The sequence below is a fragment of the Salmo salar genome, chromosome 10 (genome assembly GCF_965601325.2).
Source record: "Salmo salar chromosome 10, fSalSal1, whole genome shotgun sequence".
Classification (NCBI taxonomy): Eukaryota; Metazoa; Chordata; class Actinopteri; order Salmoniformes; family Salmonidae; genus Salmo; species Salmo salar.
In genome coordinates, this window is record NC_138300.1 from 69669135 (window position 1) to 69687390 (window position 18256).

General features: G+C 40.5%; 1 protein-coding gene across 3 annotated transcripts in view; it reads left to right on the forward strand.

Annotated features, from left to right (window-relative positions):
- LOC106591140 (membrane-associated guanylate kinase, WW and PDZ domain-containing protein 2) overlaps positions 1–18256 on the forward strand; it is a 401362-nt gene that overhangs the window by 13539 nt on the left and 369567 nt on the right. For all 3 annotated transcript variants that reach the window (XM_082957127.1, XM_082957128.1, XM_082957129.1), the window contains exon 2: positions 7408–7524. In XM_082957127.1, the coding sequence (XP_082813253.1) occupies positions 7408–7524 (117 nt within the window). The remainder of the gene's footprint in view (positions 1–7407; positions 7525–18256) is intronic.

Consider the following 18256-nt stretch of genomic DNA (forward strand, 5'->3'; position numbering starts at 1 on the left):
AACACATAATAATTAAAGTAATAATAGATACACAACGACTAACAATAACTTGGCTATATACAGTGCATTTGGAAAGAATTCAGACCCCCTTTGTTAGGTTGGAGCCTTATTCTAAAATGGATTAAAAAATATATATCCTCATCGATCTACAGACAATACCCCATAATGACAAAGTGAAAACAGGTTTAGACATTTGTGCAATTTATTAAAAATAACAAATAGATAACTTATGTAAATAAAGTTTCAGGACCTTTGAATGACACTCACAATTGATCTCAGGTGCATCCTGTTTCCACTGATCATCCTTGAGATGTTTCTACAACTTGATTGGTGTCCACCTGTGGTAAATTCAATTGATAGGACATGATTTGGAAAGGCCCACACCTGTCTATATACGTTCCCACAGTTGACAGTGCATGTCAGAGCAAAAACCCAGTCATGAGGTTGAAGAAATTGTCCGTAGAGCGCCAAGATAAGATTGTGTCGAGGCACTGATGTGGGGAAGGGTAACAACAAATTTGGCATCATTGATGGTCCCCAAGAACACAGTGGCCTACATCATTCTTAAATGGAAGACATTTGGAACAACCAAGACTCTTCTTAGAGAGCAATTGAGGGGGGAGAAGGGCCTTGGTCAGGGAAGTGACCAAGAACCTAATGTTCACTCTGACAGAGCTGCAGAGTTCCTCTGTGGAGATGAGAGAACCTTCTAGAAGGACAACAATCTCTGCAGCCTCCATGAATCAGGCCTTTATGTTAGAGTGGCCAGATGGAAGTCACTCCTCAGTAAACGGCACGGGACAGCCCGCTTGGAGTTTGCCGAAAGGCACCTAACGGACTCAGACCATGAGAAACAAGATTCTCTGGGCTGATGAAACCAAGATTGAACTCTTTGGCCTGAATGCCAAGCGTCACGTCTGGAGTAAACCTAGCGCCATCCCTACAGTGAAGCATGGTGGTGGTGGCAGCATCATGCTGTGGGGATGTTTTTCAGTAGCAGGGACTGGGAGACTAGTCAGGATCAAGGGAAAGATGAACAGAGCAAAGTACAGAGAGATCCTTCATGAAAACCTGCTCCAGAGCGCTCAGGACCTCAGACTGTACGAGGTAATTGAGGTAGGTATTTTTATATAACTAGGAATAAAGTCACAGTAAGTAAACAGTATCAGCAGCTTATGTGAGGCAAAAACGTTTGTGTAAAAAGGGTCAATGCAGATAGTTAACCCCTGTGCGGGACATCCAGCGAAAAATCCTATCGCCATTAGCATAACAAAATGTAATAATTTTTTTTTTTCAATTTTTTTTTCAAATTATATCGTTTTATAGATACCTCTCCTGAATCGAACCACATTGTCCGATTTCAAAAAGGCTTTACAGCAAAAGCAAAACATTAGATTATGTTAGAGGAGTATATCGTAAAAGTAGCCACAGCCATTTTCCGACCAACCACATGCATCACAAATAACCAAAAAACAGCTAAATGCAGCACTAACCTTTGACAATCTTCATCAGATGACACACCTAGGACATCATGTTACAAAATACATGCATTCTTTTGTTCGATAAAGTTCATATTTATATATAAAAACAGCATTTTACATCGGTGCGTAACGTTGACTAACTATTTTCCCTCAAATGCATCCGATGAAACAGAGCTACAATTTACTAAATTACTATTCGAAAACATTTTTAAAATGTAATATTGTCATTCTAAGATTTATAGATGAATATCTCTTGAAAGCATCTGTAATGCCAGATTTAAAAATATCTTTACTGGGTAATCACACTTTGCGATAAAAGGGGATGCGATACTCTGAAAAATAGGCTAGCAATACAGATCAGCGCCATCTTGGAACAATCGCATATCAAATCTAGTCTTGTATACTATTGTCAATAATCCCTTACCTTTGATTATCTTCATCCTTAGGCACTTCCAGGAATCCCAGGTCCACAACAAATGTATTTTCGTTCGAAAAAGTTCATCCTTTATGTTCCATTAGCTTGTTGTTGTTAGCGCGTTCTGAAGGCTGCACCAAAAGTTCCGACGTGCGCGGGGCTACTCTTTCAACAAAATGCATTTTTTTCTTATTTAGGTTCGTTCAAACATGTCAAACGTTGTATAACATAAATCTTTAGGGCCTTTTTCAACCAGAGCTCCAATAAGATTCAAGGGGGACGATTGCATTGTCTTTATAAACGTTTCGAAAGGGGAGGGTAGCCAGGGGCACCGGCGTCATAATGGTGATGGCCCTCTTTGTGTGACCACGTTCCACAGCGTGTCATTCTGTCAGTTTTCACAGTAGGAGACTCAAATCACTTTGTAAAGACTGGGGACATCTAGTGGAAGCAATAGGAAGTGCTCAATGAACCATAGCTCACGGTGTGATTAATAGGCAACGTGATGAAGTTGAGTCCGCAATTCAGAATTCCACATCCTGTTTCGATCTGTCTCGGGGTTTTGACTGCCATATGAGTTCTGTTATACTCACAGACACCATTCAAACAGTTTTAGAAACTTTAGGGTGTTTTCCATCCACAAGTATTAATTATATGCATATCCTAGCTTCTGAGTTTGAGTAGTAGGCCGTTTAAAATGGGCACGAATTTTTTTCAAAATGCGCTGTGGCGCCCCCTATCCTAGGCGTCCGTCAGAGTTAACCAAATAGCTACACGGACAAACGATTTAGCAGTCTTCGGGCTTGGGGGTAGAAGCTGTTCAGTGCTCTGTTGCTTCCAGACTTGGTGCATCGGTACCGCTTGCCATGCGGTAGCAGAGAGAACAGTCTATGACTTGGGTGGATAGAGTCTTTGACCATTTTTAGGGCCTTCCTCTGAAACTGACTGGTATAAATCTCCTGGATGGCAGTGAGCTCGGCCCCAGTGATGTACTGGGCCGTACGTACTACCCTCTGTTGCGCCTTGAATGGAGGCTTGCTCAGCCCTCTGTTTCCTGTAGTCACCATACTGCCAGGTGTCTAACCTCCTCCCCATAGGCTGTTTCATCATTGCGGTGATCAGGCTTACCACTGTCGTGTCGTCGGCTTGAAACATGTAGGTATTACTAGTGATGTAAAGTCCTTATTTAAGTAAAAATACTTTAAAGTAGTTTATGGTATCTGTACTTTACTATTTATATTGTTGACCACTTTTACGCCAATACTTTCCTGAAGAAAATATACTTTTTACTCCGCATATTTTCCCTGACACCCAAAAGTACTTGTTACAATGCTTAGCAGGATAGGACAATGGTCCAATTCACACATGTCAAGAGAACATCCCTGGTCATCCCTACTGCCTCTTATCTGGCAGACTCAAACACAAATGCTTTGTTTGCAAATTATGTCTGAGTGTTAGAGTATGCCCCTGGCTATCCGTAAATTAAAAAAAAACAAGAAAATAGTGTCGTCTGGTTTGCTTAATACAATGAATGTGAAATGATTTATACTTTTGATATTTAAGTATATTTAAATCCAAATACTTTTGGACTTTTAATCAAGTAGTATTTTACTGGGTGACTATTTAGGTATCTTTACTTTTATTCAAGTATTACAATTGGGTACTTTTTCCACGACTGGGTATTACAGACTGGGTCAGGGAGAGGTTGAAAATGTCAGTGAAGACACTCTTGCCAACTGGTCAGCGCATGCTCTGAGTATGTGTCCTGGTAATCCATCTGGCCCTGCGGCCTTGTGAATGTTAACCTGTTTAACCTGTCTGGGCTACGGGGCAGTATTTTCACGGCCGGATGAAAAACGTACCCAATTTAAACAGGTTACTACTCTGGCTCAGAAACTAGAATATGCATATTATTAGTAGATTTTAGAAACTCTGAAGTTTCTAAAACTGTTTGAATGGTGTCTGTGATTATAACAGAACTCATATGGCAGGCAAAAACCTGAGAAAAAAAACCAACCAGTAAGTGGATTGTAGTTTTTCCAAGACTGTATACTAAATAGGCCCAGTGAGTTAGGGTTCAATTTGCACTAAGGCTTACACTAAATGTCAAGAGTCTTTAGAACGTGTATAGGCTTTTGCAGTCAACAGAGAGCGAACAAGACCTCCTGGAGTCTGATGACCGAGAGAATGACAGGCCACAATTACACGCAGGTAGCTGTGTTCCATAACGTTTTTCAAGACTTTGGAATCGTCCGGTTGGAATATTACTTAAGTTTTACGTTAACCTCCCTGGGCGAGGTGGGACGCTTGGCGTGGCGCGAAATACAAATACCTCAAATGCTATAACTTAAATTTCTCAAACATATGACTATTTTACACAATTTTAAAGACAAGACTCTCGTTAATCTAACCACATTGTCCGATTTCAAAAAGGCTTTACAGCGAAAGCAAAACATTAGATTGTCAGGAGAGTACCCTGCCAAAAATAAATCACAGCCATTTTCAAAGCAAGCATGTCACAAAAACCAAAACCACAGCTAAATGCAGCACTAACCTTTGATCTTCATCAGATGACACTCCTAGGACATTATGTTATACAATACATGCATGTTTTGTTCAATCAAGTTCATATTTATATCAAAAAACAGCTTTTTACATTAGCATGTGATGTTCAGAACTAGCATACCCACAGCAAACTTCCGGTGAATTTACATAATTACTCATGATTAACGTTCACAAAATACATAACAATTATTTAAAGAATTATAGATACAGAACTCCTTTATGCAAATCGCGGTGTCCAATTTTAAAATAGCTTTTCGCTGAAAGCACATTTTGCAATATTCTGAGTAGATAGCCCGGCCATCACAGGCTAGCTATTTTGACACCCACAAAGTTTGGCACTCACCAAACTCAGATTTACTATAAGAAAAATCCCGTCAGGTCCCGTTGATAGGATAGTTGTAAAAGGAGCTTGTCCAGATTGTTCTCCAGTGACTGTGCATTCGCCAATAGAATTGAGGGTAGATGCGGTTTATTTACTCACAGCAGTAGTTTCATCAGGCTGCCCACACATCGGCCTCTATATTGCTGCCTCGGGCCTGGTCCGGGGTGACCAGGCCCGAGGCAGCAATATACATACATGAACACTGGAACAGAAACAATAACACCTAGGGAAAGAACCAAATGTAGTAACATATATAGGGAAGGTAATCAGGCAGGTGATGGAATCCAGGTGAGTCTGATGAGGCGCTGGTGTGCCTAACGATGGTGACAGGTGTGCGTAATAATGAGCAGCCTGGTGACCTTGAGCGCCGGAGAAGGAGTATACGTGACAACTAAATCCAAATTGAGGTTAGTAATTGCCTTTTTATGGCCAGAACCTATTTTTGGTCATAGGAAAGATGGTGGAAACATTATGTACAAAAATAGCAGAATTGGTCAAGAGCCTGTAAAACAGCTGCTATGCATTTCAGTGTATAATTTTTTATTTAACCTTTTATTTAACTAGGAAAGTCAGTTAAGAAAAAAATATTATTTACAATGACTGCCTACACTGGCCAAAGCTGGGCCAATTGTGTGCCGCCCTATGGGACTTCCAATCATGGCCAGTTGTGATACAGCCTGGATTTGAACCAGAGAGTCTGTAGTAACGCCTCTAGCACTGAGATGTTGTTCTGCCCTCACAATGTGTAAGCTACAAAGTTTGGCAGACAGCTTACACACTTCCAATAAAGAATCAGGGAGGCACTGGTGCCGTTAAGAATCTTTAGTAGAAGATATTTTGTTTGTAAAACTAACTGAAACAGAAAGGAGAAAATGTATAAGAAAATTAACTATATGCATTCACGCAAATGGATACAAAAAAGAACAGCATTTTTTATCACGAGCTAGCAACAAGAAAATAACCTGAGCTAGCCAACATGACCGGGCAGAAGTTATGACAATTTACATCACAGGAAAGGTGTCACTAAACATATACACACAATCTAAGAGTCCATATAGCTAAATAACTATACTTTAGCTCTGTCACGAGGTATCTGAACACTTAAAATAGTTATATACATCCAAAACCCAAAGAAGCTAAATTCCGTCACGAAATGTTAGCTAGCATGCTAACACTCAATGTTAAGTGAATGGGCGATAGTTAGCACAATTAGCTTAGCATCATCGGAACTTAGAAAAAAAATGTAAAAAACATCAATATTCTAGAAACGCAATTTGAATTAGCCAAAGTATGTTCTAATAACTTAAAGTACTTACAGACTTATCTTTAACCAAGGCCTAGCAAGATAGACTTGTTATATGTTTCTGTCTGTTGTTGTTGCTCGGATTGTTCTGATAGGAAATACCTCTGCACCGAGAGTTAACGAATTAAAAGCTACAGTACCCAACTTCGCCACCAGATGAGAGCGTAGGACAATATAATACTTTGTACAGAAGTACAGCTATCAGAACAGATGCAGTGCCTTAGACCGCTGCGGCTGCCGGGAGCCCAAAAGGCGAGGGATTGTGGTGACGTGAATGAAGGCTTAACAAACCATCGTTAAAGCTGATGTAGCTATACATTTCAGTCCGAAAGATGTGCTATGGTGTGTTGGATCTATGAAATGGTCATGTTCTTATTTGCAAATGAGTGTTCGTTGTTCTAGAAGGGAGGAGCGAAAACTCGCAGACACATGGCCCTCCAGAAATTGAGTTTGACACCCCTGGTTTACACCATACACCACCCCTCTCCCACTAAAACGTCTCCACATAACAAGTGTTTTCGCTCCTCCATTGTACTTGATAGATCACTTAAGGTCATTGATTAGTTATGAACTCCCCTCACCTGGTTGTCTAGGTCTTAATTTAACACGAATGGCAACTCTGGTGTAGACTATGAAGTCTTACTAGGGTTTGTCATGTGGAGATGTAGGGATTAAGCTATACACTGCCAAATAAAGAGACTCAATGCACTCTGTCGGACTCTGTGCTCTGTATCATTAGTGAGATGTGGCGTAATAGGACTCTGTCCTTGTCCCCCTTGTCTTTGTACACACACACACACATCACAGCCTGCTGAGCATGATGAGCCCAAGGTGATTACACTGTTAGAAAAAAAGATGCTATCTGGAACCTAAAATGGTTTTTCGGCTGTCCCCATAGGATACACTTTTGAAAAACTTTTTGGGGTTCCAGGTATAACCCTTTTGGTTCCAGGTAGAACCCTTTTGGGATCCATGAAGAACCCTTTCCTTAGAGGGTTCTACATGGAACCAAAAAGGGTTCTACCTTAAACCAAAAAAGGTTCTCCTTTGGGGACAGCCAAATAACCTCTTTGGAATCTTTTTTTCTGAGTGTACTAGTTCACACAATTACTGTGATGTGTATGTTTTCCACACATGTTTTGTGTGTCTGTTTGTGTGTTTGTGTGTGTGCGTCTGCTTGCCTGAGGGCCTGCATCTGTGTGTGTGTTTTAGACTGCATTTTAATCTTGTCTGTTTGTTTATGGTGTTTATGTGTGTGTAGGAGGCGTGGTGGATAAGGACCTTCGGCACTACCTCAACCTGCACTTCTCCAAGGGCTCCGTGGACCACGACCACCAGCAGATTATCAGAGACAACCTCTACCTCCGCACCGTGCCCTGTGAGTCAACACACATGCACGCATGCACACACACAGTCACTCAGTCATTCACTCCCTCACCCCTCAACCCACCTTAGAGAGAAGTTGCTTGGTTGTTATAACCTACCTCCGCACCTGACCCCTGACCATAGCAGAACATTAGGGATGCATTTCATTATTCCTCCTCTCCTTGGGCTTTCCCTCCATCTCTCCTTGAAATTATACAACTCGACAGGTAGAGGCCAGATCGCTGTAGGCATCCTACATATCCCTTTCAAACGACCTGTGTTGAGGTGTTTCTCTTCTCTGTATACATCAATGTCGCTCTTGCTGCTGGTGATTCTCTGATCCACCTCTTCGAAGACGACACCATTCTGTATACTTTTGGCCCTTCGTTGGACACTGTGTTAACTAACCTCCAGACGAGCTTCAATGCCACAACTCTCCTTCCGTGGCCTCCAACTGCTCTTAAATGCAAGTAAAACTAAATGCATGCTCTTCAACCGATCACTGCCCGCCCGTCCAGCGTCACTACTCTGGACGGCTCTGACTTAGAATATGTGGATAACTACAAATACCTAGGTGTCTGGTTAGACTGTAAACTCTCCTTCCAGACTCACATTAGGCATCTCCAATCCAAAATTAAATCTAGAATCGGCTTCCTATTTCGCAACAAAGCATCCTTCACTTATGCTGCCAAACATACCCCTCATAAAACTGACCATCTTACCAATCCTCGACTTCGGCAATGTCATTCATTAAATAGTTTCCAACACTCTACTCAACAAATTGGATGCAGTCTATCACAGTGCCATCTGTTTTGTCACCAAAGCCCCATACACTACCCACCACTGCGACGACCTGTACGCTCTCGTTGGCTGGCCCTCGCTTCACACTCATCGCCAAACCCACTGGCTCCAGGTTATCTACAAGTCTCTACTAGGTAAAGCCTCACGTTATCTCAGCTCACTGGTCACCATAGCAGCCCCCACTCGTAGCACGGGCTCCAGCAGGTATATCTCACTGGTCACCCCCAAAGCCAATTCCTCCTTTGGCCGCCTTTCCTTCCAGTTCTCTGCTGCCAACGACTGGAACAAACCGCAAAAATCACTGAAGCTGGAGACTTATATCTCCCTCACTAGCTGTCAGAGCGGCTCACAGATCACTGCACCTGTACATAGCCCATCTGTAAACAGCCCATCCAACTACCTCATCCCCATATTGTATTTATTTATTTATCTTGCTCCTTTGCACCCCAGTATCTCTACTTGCACATTCATCTTCTGCACATCTACCAATCCAGTGTTTAATTGCTATATTGTAATAACTTCGCCTCCATGGCCTATTTATTGCCTTAACTCCCTTATCTTACCTCATTTGCACTCACTGTGTATAGACTGTTTGTTTTCTGTTTTTCTATTGTATTATTGACTGTATGTTTTGTTTATTCCATGTGTAATTCTGTGTTGTTGTATGTGTCGAACTGCTATGCTTTCTTGGCCAGGTCACAGTTGCAAATGAGAACTTGTTTTTAACTAGCCTACCTGGTTAATAAATAAAGGTGAAATTGTTTGAAATGAAGTTAGGAACGGTGAGACAATCTAAATGCACCTCACCTGTGTTTGAGGTGAGGTGTGGTTAGACTATTGAGATGCACCCAACCTGTGTTTGAGGTGAGATTATTGAAATGTACCTAACCTATGTTTGAGGTGAGACTATTGAGATGCACCCAGCATCAGTGGGCTCCTATTGGCTGATTGACTCCGATCCAAGATGGCATACAGGCCATATTTGGTGTATTTTCAGTGTTGTTTCTAAGTTGGTTAAAGCTTGATATACTACTTGACGGTTGTCTTTGTTTGATATCGAACAGGCTGTGTCTGAAATGTCACCATGTTACCAGTATAGTGCACTACTTATGGTTATTTTATAGAGAATGTGGTGCCATTTCAGATGCTATAAATGCTATAACTTCAATTTCTCAAACATATGACTATTTTACACCATTTTAAAGACAAGACTCTCGTTAATCTAACCACATTGTCCGATTTCAAAAAGGCTTTACAGCGAAAGCAAAACATTAGATTATGTCAGGAGAGTACCCTGCCAAAAATAATCATACAGCCATTTTCAAAGCAAGCATATATGTCACAAAAACCAAAACCACAGCTAAATGCAGCACTAACCTTCGATGATCTTCATCAGATGACTCTCCTAGGACATTATGTTATACAATACATCCATGTTTTGTTCAATCAAGTTCATATTTATATCAAAAACCAGATTTTTACATAAGCATGTCATGTTCAGAACTAGCATACCCACTGCAAACTTCCGGTGAATTTACTAAATTACTCACAATTAACGTTCACAAAATACATAATTATTTTAAGAATTATAGATACAGAACCCCTTTATGCAATCGCGGTGTCTGATTTTAAAATAGCTTTTCGGCGAAAGCACATTTTGCAATATTCTTGCCATCACAGCTAGCTAATTTGACATCCACCAAGTTTGGCCCTCACTAAACTCAGATTTACTATAAGAAAAATTGGATTACCTTTGCTGTTCTTCGTCAGAATGCACTCCCAGGACTTCTACTTCAACAACAAATGTTGTTTTGGTTCCAAATAATCCATAGTTATATCCAAATACCGCCGTTTTGTTCATGCGTTCAGGTACCTATACGAAGGGTGACGCGCGAGCGCATTTCGTGACAAAAAACGTCAAAATATTCCATTACCGTACTTCGAAGCATGTCAAACGCTGTTTAAAATCAATTTTTATGCGATTTTTCTCGTAAAATAGCAATAATATTCCAACCGGGCGACATTGTATTCATTCAGAGGCTGAAAGAAAAACATGGAGAATTCTCATGAATGCGCATCGCATCTCCAGTGTCACTGTCCTCAGCCTGACCAGTAACAAACAGAGCTGCTGTACTTAGCCCAGAGACTGCAGACACCCCATTACACTTTCTGGCGCCTTCTGAGAGCCAATGGAAGCCTTAGAAAATGTCACGTTACAGCAGAGATGCTGTATTTTCGATAGAGATGCCACAGAAGGAGAACAAATTGTCAGACAGGGCACTTCCTGTATGGAATCTTCTCAGGTTTTGGCCTGCCATATGAGTTCTGTTATACTCACAGACACCATTCAAACAGTTTTAGAAACTTTAGAGTGTTGTCTATCCAAATCTACTAATTATATGCATATTCCCGTTTCTGGGCAAGAGTAGTAACCAGTTTAAATCGGGTACGTTTTTTTTCCGGCCGTGCAAATACTGCCCCCTAGCCCCAAGAGGTTAATGCCATCTACTGTATCTTACTGTCTCTGTCTGTGTCTCTCTCTCTCTCTCGCTCCTTCACTCATCCTGTAGATCAGCTCTCAGCTGTGGTTTCCACGGCAACTAGCCTCTCATTTTCAGGCCTGCGTTGCCATGACTCCCTGCCCCAACTGCACACAGAACATGTACATTGCTAAGACACACACACAGCGGTCACACATGAAAGTCACAGATGAGCATTGCTCACACAAACACACACAAACAGGTGGGGATGCCATGTCAAGGCTTTTATTGACATTCCATTGATTTTGTCCCGACCAGCACTTTGGTCTGTCAATATGCACACACACACACACACACACACACACACACACACACACACACACACACAGGGGAATTTGACGTTAAAAGAATTTAGCTGAGTCAGATCTTTCACTTAAAAAGTATGCCAAAAAAACAAACATTGATTTGAAAGTCAATGACAAATTTTTACAATTTACACAGAACATTTTACAAAAACACATTTACTGCATAAAATGTTTGGTAACACAATTTCAGTAAAATCTCCCTATTTTTTTATGTGACTATGTTTTCCAAAAACTGTTAAATATCTGCTCCAAATTAAGATTCAAAGATGTCTGCAGATAGAATGGGGTGTCAGCTAGCACATTACACCTTGACTTTAAAAACATTTATTTTGATTATGAAATTACAATAACTAAATTGGATTTACACCCAGTAATAACAAAATTTCATCAGAAATGCATAATTACAGACATGAATAATATTGTATTCATGACGATATAACCTGAATAGGTACACAATGGTACAAATATGTAATATCTTCCTTTGCATATGATGATTATTCTACAGAGTGGCTATTATTTTAATGAGATCTTCCCCCAAACAAGACCACATTTGCTGAATCAATCATAGACGTCTATGTTTCACAAATTTGGACATCAAAGCACAGCACAGTAGAGCTCAGTAGAGTACAGTTAAGTTCCGTACAGTAAAGTACAGTACATCAGAGTTTTGTAGAGTACAGTACCTTACAGTACATTATACTGTTCTCAATTTTAGTGTGCTCTGCTGAACAGTACTGAACTCTACTCTATTCAACTCTACTGTTCAGTACAGAAGTAACGTACCGAATAGGGCTGTACTGCACTGTACAGTATGGAACAATACTCTAACTTGTTTTACTGTATTGTACTGTGCTGTAATGTCCAAACTTGTGAAACATTGATGTCTAGGATTGCTTCATATTTGGTCCGGACTATATTTGGAACAAATCAAGGCCAGTCCAAACTCGACCAAAAATCTACATCAGTGGATGTTGAAATCAAGTCCGGACAGTAACAATAAACGACATCTGCGGACGTTGAAATCAAGCTCAGGGCGAACTGACCAAATTTCAACTACTTTTCAATGTCCATGGACGTCCGGTGTTGGTCAGTGCTCAGTGGGTAGGATGCCGGTTACAGTAAATGGAAAAAGAGGGAGCTCGTGTAGTTGTCAATATGATCCGGGAGACACCATTCTGTAGAGAGAGAGAAGAAAGAGAAAAAGGCAGACACTTGCTTTGACTGTCAGATGACAGATAAAATAAAGAAAAAACATTATGAGATGGACATACTCATCTGCCAGTGGAAGGGAGGACTGTAATCAGGTTACCAAACTTGGATTTATGACTACTATGAATTTCCATTGTAGCCAATTCAATTGCAGTAATTCTGTTTCAGATTTATCTGAAATTCTGTTACTGATTTGGTAAATCAAACAGATTGTAGTAAAAACACTAACTAATTGGTAGGTCTACCTTGACATTTTACTTCTGTGCATTTTTTTATCTTTAATAAAAGATACAGTGCCTTCAGAAAGTATTCATACCCCTTGACTTATTCCACATTTTGTTGTTACAGCCTGAATTCTAAATGGAACAAATATATATTTTTCTCACATCTACACACAATAACCCATAATAACAAAGTCAAAACATGTTTTGAGAAATGTTACAAATTTTTTGAAAATGAAATACTGAAATATCTAAAGCATTCATACCCCTGAGTCAATACTTTGTGAAAGCACCTTTAGCGCGATTACAGAGTATTTTTGGTTAAGTCTCTAAGAGCTTTGCACACCTGGATTGTACAATATTTTCCATTATTTGTAAAAAATTATTCAAGCTCTGTCAAGTTAATTGTTGATCATTGCTAGACTGCCATGTTCATATTTTCCAACCGTTATCATGTTCCTCAATTATTCAGCACATTTCAGCTGTAGGCTATGTTGACACAGAACACGCTCAGGACGCACAGAGTGCACCCCGAGATATCAAGGTATGAGATATCAAGGTATCTTAACGGGGACCAACTCTGTAAAAAATAAAATAGCCATATCTACTCACATACCAATTGTTGATCACACATTCTCTACTGAAGCTCTCATATGGGCAGAGAAGGGGGAAAATGTTAAAGCGGAACTTTGACATTCATAGTCGAGGCATGATTTGGTAATGCAATGTGTGGATTACAGAATAAAGGTAGGAATTTTCATGAGACAGGAGTCAGGATTTTGGGTTTCAGTGGGATTTGGGTGATAGGAAAATAGCCTAGGCTCTATATAAGGCTACTCACTACGTGAGTCAATAGATAAATAATACACTTCATTTAGGCTACATTATTGCATGCTAAATGTTTCTAATCAGTGATAGATGAACAAACGAGCTACCACTTCCACTTGTTCAGCCAGAGATCAAGAATCCAAATATACAGACAGAGATTCAGTGAAACAAAATCACATTTCTTAATTATCAGACAAGTCAAACGCTTTTGGTCAGGAGTAGGACAGGCTTTAAAAAAAAAAATGTATGTATATATGTATGTATGTGTGTATATATATATATATGAGCAAACTAGAATATAGATGGTCATTAGCACTCACTTCAATTTAGTAAGCATTTCACCAGCCTAATTGTTACCAAATATACAAACGGAGATTCAGTAAAATAAAAAATCTGACATTGATTGATTTATCTACAAAAGTCCCCCACGCTTGTCTCAAAGTAGCGTGAGGACACTTTCCCAATCAAAACCGTGATGAAATGATCATGTACTGTAGGTGACCACACACGACTATTGCTTAAAATTATTATAACGGTTGGATATGACTTTGGGAGTTTCAGTATAAGCAAGAATTTGATACATGCCTTCAATTGCATTAGCCTACTTCATTCCAATATTTTCATCAATGAGTTGATCATAACTAAGGTGAGTTTTCCTATCGCTGCGCTTTCTAGGCCTAATGGCTGTTTCCTCGTCTCCTCACTCGCTGCCGCTGGTCTCCACTGCATTGTTCTCAACACCAGTTTAAATCAATACAACATAGTGTTTTCTAGAAATCTGGCTTTTTTTCAAGGTTTGGGCTCATTTCATTTCTGTGACATTGGGCCAGCCCTGGGCTGGGGCTTCAGCTCACATGTGCAGTCCGGCAGCGTCAATTATGCGTGTGCGTTGAATTTTATGGAGACTTTGTGTGAAGTAAATATGCTATGCCAGGCAATGCCGTCGGTGGTACGTCAAATAAAAATGCGATTCACATAAAATAAAATAACATTTCAAAAAATATTTTAGATTTTTTTTTCTTCACATTTTGAAACAGTCCATTGATATTTTCCAACAGGTCTATACATTTGGGTGAGGTTTTTTCTTGCCTGAGTAGCCTCGTTTCACTGCCAAAAATACAATTAAACCATGGAGTGTTCAGCGAAATAACAACACAATGTCAAATACAGGTAGCCTAGTAAAATAATTAACATCCAATCTCATTACTCTCTCGCGGGACTTTCACTAATGGTCCATATGTAGCCAAACGTAACTGCTGCTCATTCCGTTTGCTCAAAAATTAATAAATGGTTTTAAAAAAGTAAGGCCTGCGTCCATAGACAACACATACCAGCTCTACTGGTAGTACTGCTGCTGGTAGTACTGCACCTGTCAACGACACAAGTTATTCTGATTCCATGAGCACATCCAATGCTAGCATCAGTAATTCTACATTTGTTGTTAGCCCAGCTAGCATGGACACTGACAGTTGTGAATCTGATGCAGCCAAAGAGCTACTGCCCCCTTACCCAGGAAAGCACAGAACAACAGACAGGGACGTTGGACCATCGAAGTGGCGCAAATATGATGAGAACTATATTGATTTGGGGTTCACCTATATTGGGAGTAGTGCCTTTCCTCAGCCACAGTGTGTTATATGTGAAAAAGTACTATCTCACAACTCGATGAAACCTTCACTCTTGCGCAGACATTTAGAAATAAAACATGCCAATTTGAAAAATAAGACACAGGAGTTTTTTGAGCGAGAGTTAAGACCACTTTCGAGTAGTAAGACGTGTAAAAGCAACAGATACCATTAATAAGAAGGGGCTTGAAGCATCTTATATGGTGAGCTACCAAGTTTCTAGGACAGGCAAGCCTCAAACTATTGTGGAGGACTTAATTCTTCCTGCTGCCGTGGATATGGCTGGGACAATACTGGGGGAAAAGGCCCAAAAAACTATACAGACAATGGCTTCATCAAAGAACACTGTTTCACGACGCATCAGTGACATGGCAGGAGATGTTTTGATACAATTACTAAAGTAGTCAATGAGTGCTAGCATGGGAACATGAATGTCTATTTCAAGCTGGAACCCAACAGTCCCTCATTTTTTAATAGTAACTCCATACTGTTCAACATTATATCAACTTTGAAATTACTTATAAATGAACAGAAAAGAAAACATAATTAATATTCTCAGTTGATTTATATGTTTACACCTCTGAGACTTGTGGCCTCTGACTTATAATCACACTATGAACACTCTAATCCCCCTCCTATTGTACAACCGAACCTTCGGGTTCCTAAGAGAGTGAAAAGCAAAAGAAAACAAAAAATTTGACAAGTATTAGTAATGTGTTAAGCTATGCATAATCATGCAGTGCTCTCGGAAAGTATTCCGACCCTTTTACTTTTCCCACATTTTGTTACGTTACAGCCTTATTCTAAAATTGATTAAATTGTTTTTTTTTCCCTCAACAGTCTACACACAATAACCCATAATGATAAAGCAAGTTTTTAAACATTTTTGCAAATGTATGAAAAATAAAAGATGTATTCAGACCCTTTACTCAGTACTTTGTTGATGCACCTTTGGCAGAGATTACAGCCTCGAGTTCTCTTGGGTATGACGCTACAAGCTTGGCATACGTGTATTTGGGGAGTTTCTCCCATTCTTCTCTGCAGATCCTCTCAAGCTCTGTCAATTTGGATGGGGAACGTCACTGCACAGCTATTTTTAGGTCTCTCCAGAGATGTTTGATCAGGTTAAAGGCCAGGCTGGACCACTCAAGGACATTCAGAGACTTGTCCCGAAGCCACTCCTGCATTCTCTTGGCTGTGTGCTTAGAGTCGATGTCCTGTTGGAAGGTAAACCATCACCCCATTCTGAGGTTCTGAGCTCTCTGGAGCAGGTTTTGATTGAGGATCTCTCTGTACTTTGCTCCATTCATCTTTCCCTCGATCCTGACTGGTCTCCCAGTCCCTGCCTCTGAAAAATATCCCCACAGCATGATGCTGCCAGCACCATGCTTCACCATAGGGATGGTGCCAGATTTCCTCCGGACGTGACGCTTGGCATTCAGAGTTCAATCTTGGTATCATCAGGCAAGATAATCTTGTTTTTCATGACCTGAGTCTTTTAGGTGCCTTTTGGCTAACTCCAAGCGAGCTGTCATGTGCCTTTTACTGAGGAGTGGCTTCCGTCTGGCCACTCTACCATAAAGGCCTGATTGGTGGAGTGCTGCAGAGATGGTTGCCCTTCTGGAATGTTCTCCCATCTCCACAGAGGAACTCTGGAGCTATGCCAGAGTGACCATCAGGTTCTTGGTCACCTCCCTGACCAAGGCCCTTCTCCCCCAATTGCTCAGTTTGGCCGGGTGGCCAGCTCTTGGAAGAGTCTTGGTTGTTCCAAAATTCTTCCATTGAAGAATGATGGAGGCCACTGTGTTCTTGGGGACCTTCAATGCTGCCTTCCCCAGATCTGTGTCTCGACAACATCCTGTCTCGGCGCCTAGGGAAACCCTAAATCACTTACGGGCACGGTTGAAAACCCCCCTCCTTCCCGGCTCTCATTCTTCTGGCGTCTCTTATTTTTCTACTTCAGATAGCTGTACAGTTCATCCTTCCAATGGCACACATGTAACTGATGCTTGTCAAAGTGGATGGCCTGTGATAATTTCCTAATTTCAATATCTGGGGAATAGTCAGCATGAGAGGAGTGTGGATGTGTTTTCTTTCCAAGCACACTCCACACGGATGGTCTCAGGACTCATGCTACACTCCTAAGAGAAAAGTTCCGACTGAATGCTGTAGACAGGTTGCTGGCTCGGTCTCAGGTAAAAGTGATGATGGACAGGGGCGTAGTGAACGCCATTGTCACTATTACTTTAGCCGGTTAACCCCTGTGCGGCCTCGGGACGGACATCCAGCGAAAAATCCTATCGCCATTAGCATAACAAAATTGAATATTATTATAATTTTTTTTTTTTATTATATTGTTTTATAGATACACCTCTCCTGAATCGAACCACGTTGTCCGATTTCAAAAAGGCTTTACAGCAAAAGCAAAACATTAGATTATGTTAGAGGAGTATATCGTAAAAGTAGCCACATAGCCATTTTCCGACCAACCACATGCATCACAATTAACCAAAAAACAGCTAAATGCAGCACTAACCTTTGACAATCTTCATCAGATGACACACCTAGGACATCATGTTACACAATACATGCATTCTTTTGTTCGATAAAGTTCATATTTATATAAAAAAACAGCATTTTACATCGGTGCGTAACGTTGACTAACTATTTTCCCTCAAATGCATCCGATGAAACAGCGCTACAATTTACTAAATTACTATTCGAAAACATTTTTAAAATGTAATATTGTCATTCTAAGATTTATAGATGAATATCTCTTGAAAGCACCTGTAATGCCAGATTTAAAAATATCTTTACTGGGTAATCACACTTTGCGATAAAAGGGGATGCGATACTCTGAAAAATAGGCTAGCAATACAGATCAGCGCCATCTTGGAACAATCGCATATCAAATCTAGTCTTGTATACTATTGTCAATAATCCCTTACCTTTGATTATCTTCATCCTTAGGCACTTCCAGGAATCCCAGGTCCACAACAAATGTATTTTTGTTCGAAAAAGTTCATCCTTTATGTTCCATTAGCTTGTTGTTGTTAGCGCGTTCTGAAGGCTGCACCAAAAGTTCCGACGTGCGCGGGGCTACTCTTTCAACAAAATGCTTTTTTTTCTTATTTAGGTTCGTTCAAACATGTCAAACGTTGTATAACATAAATCTTTAGGGCCTTTTTCAACCAGAGCTCCAATAAGATTCAAGGA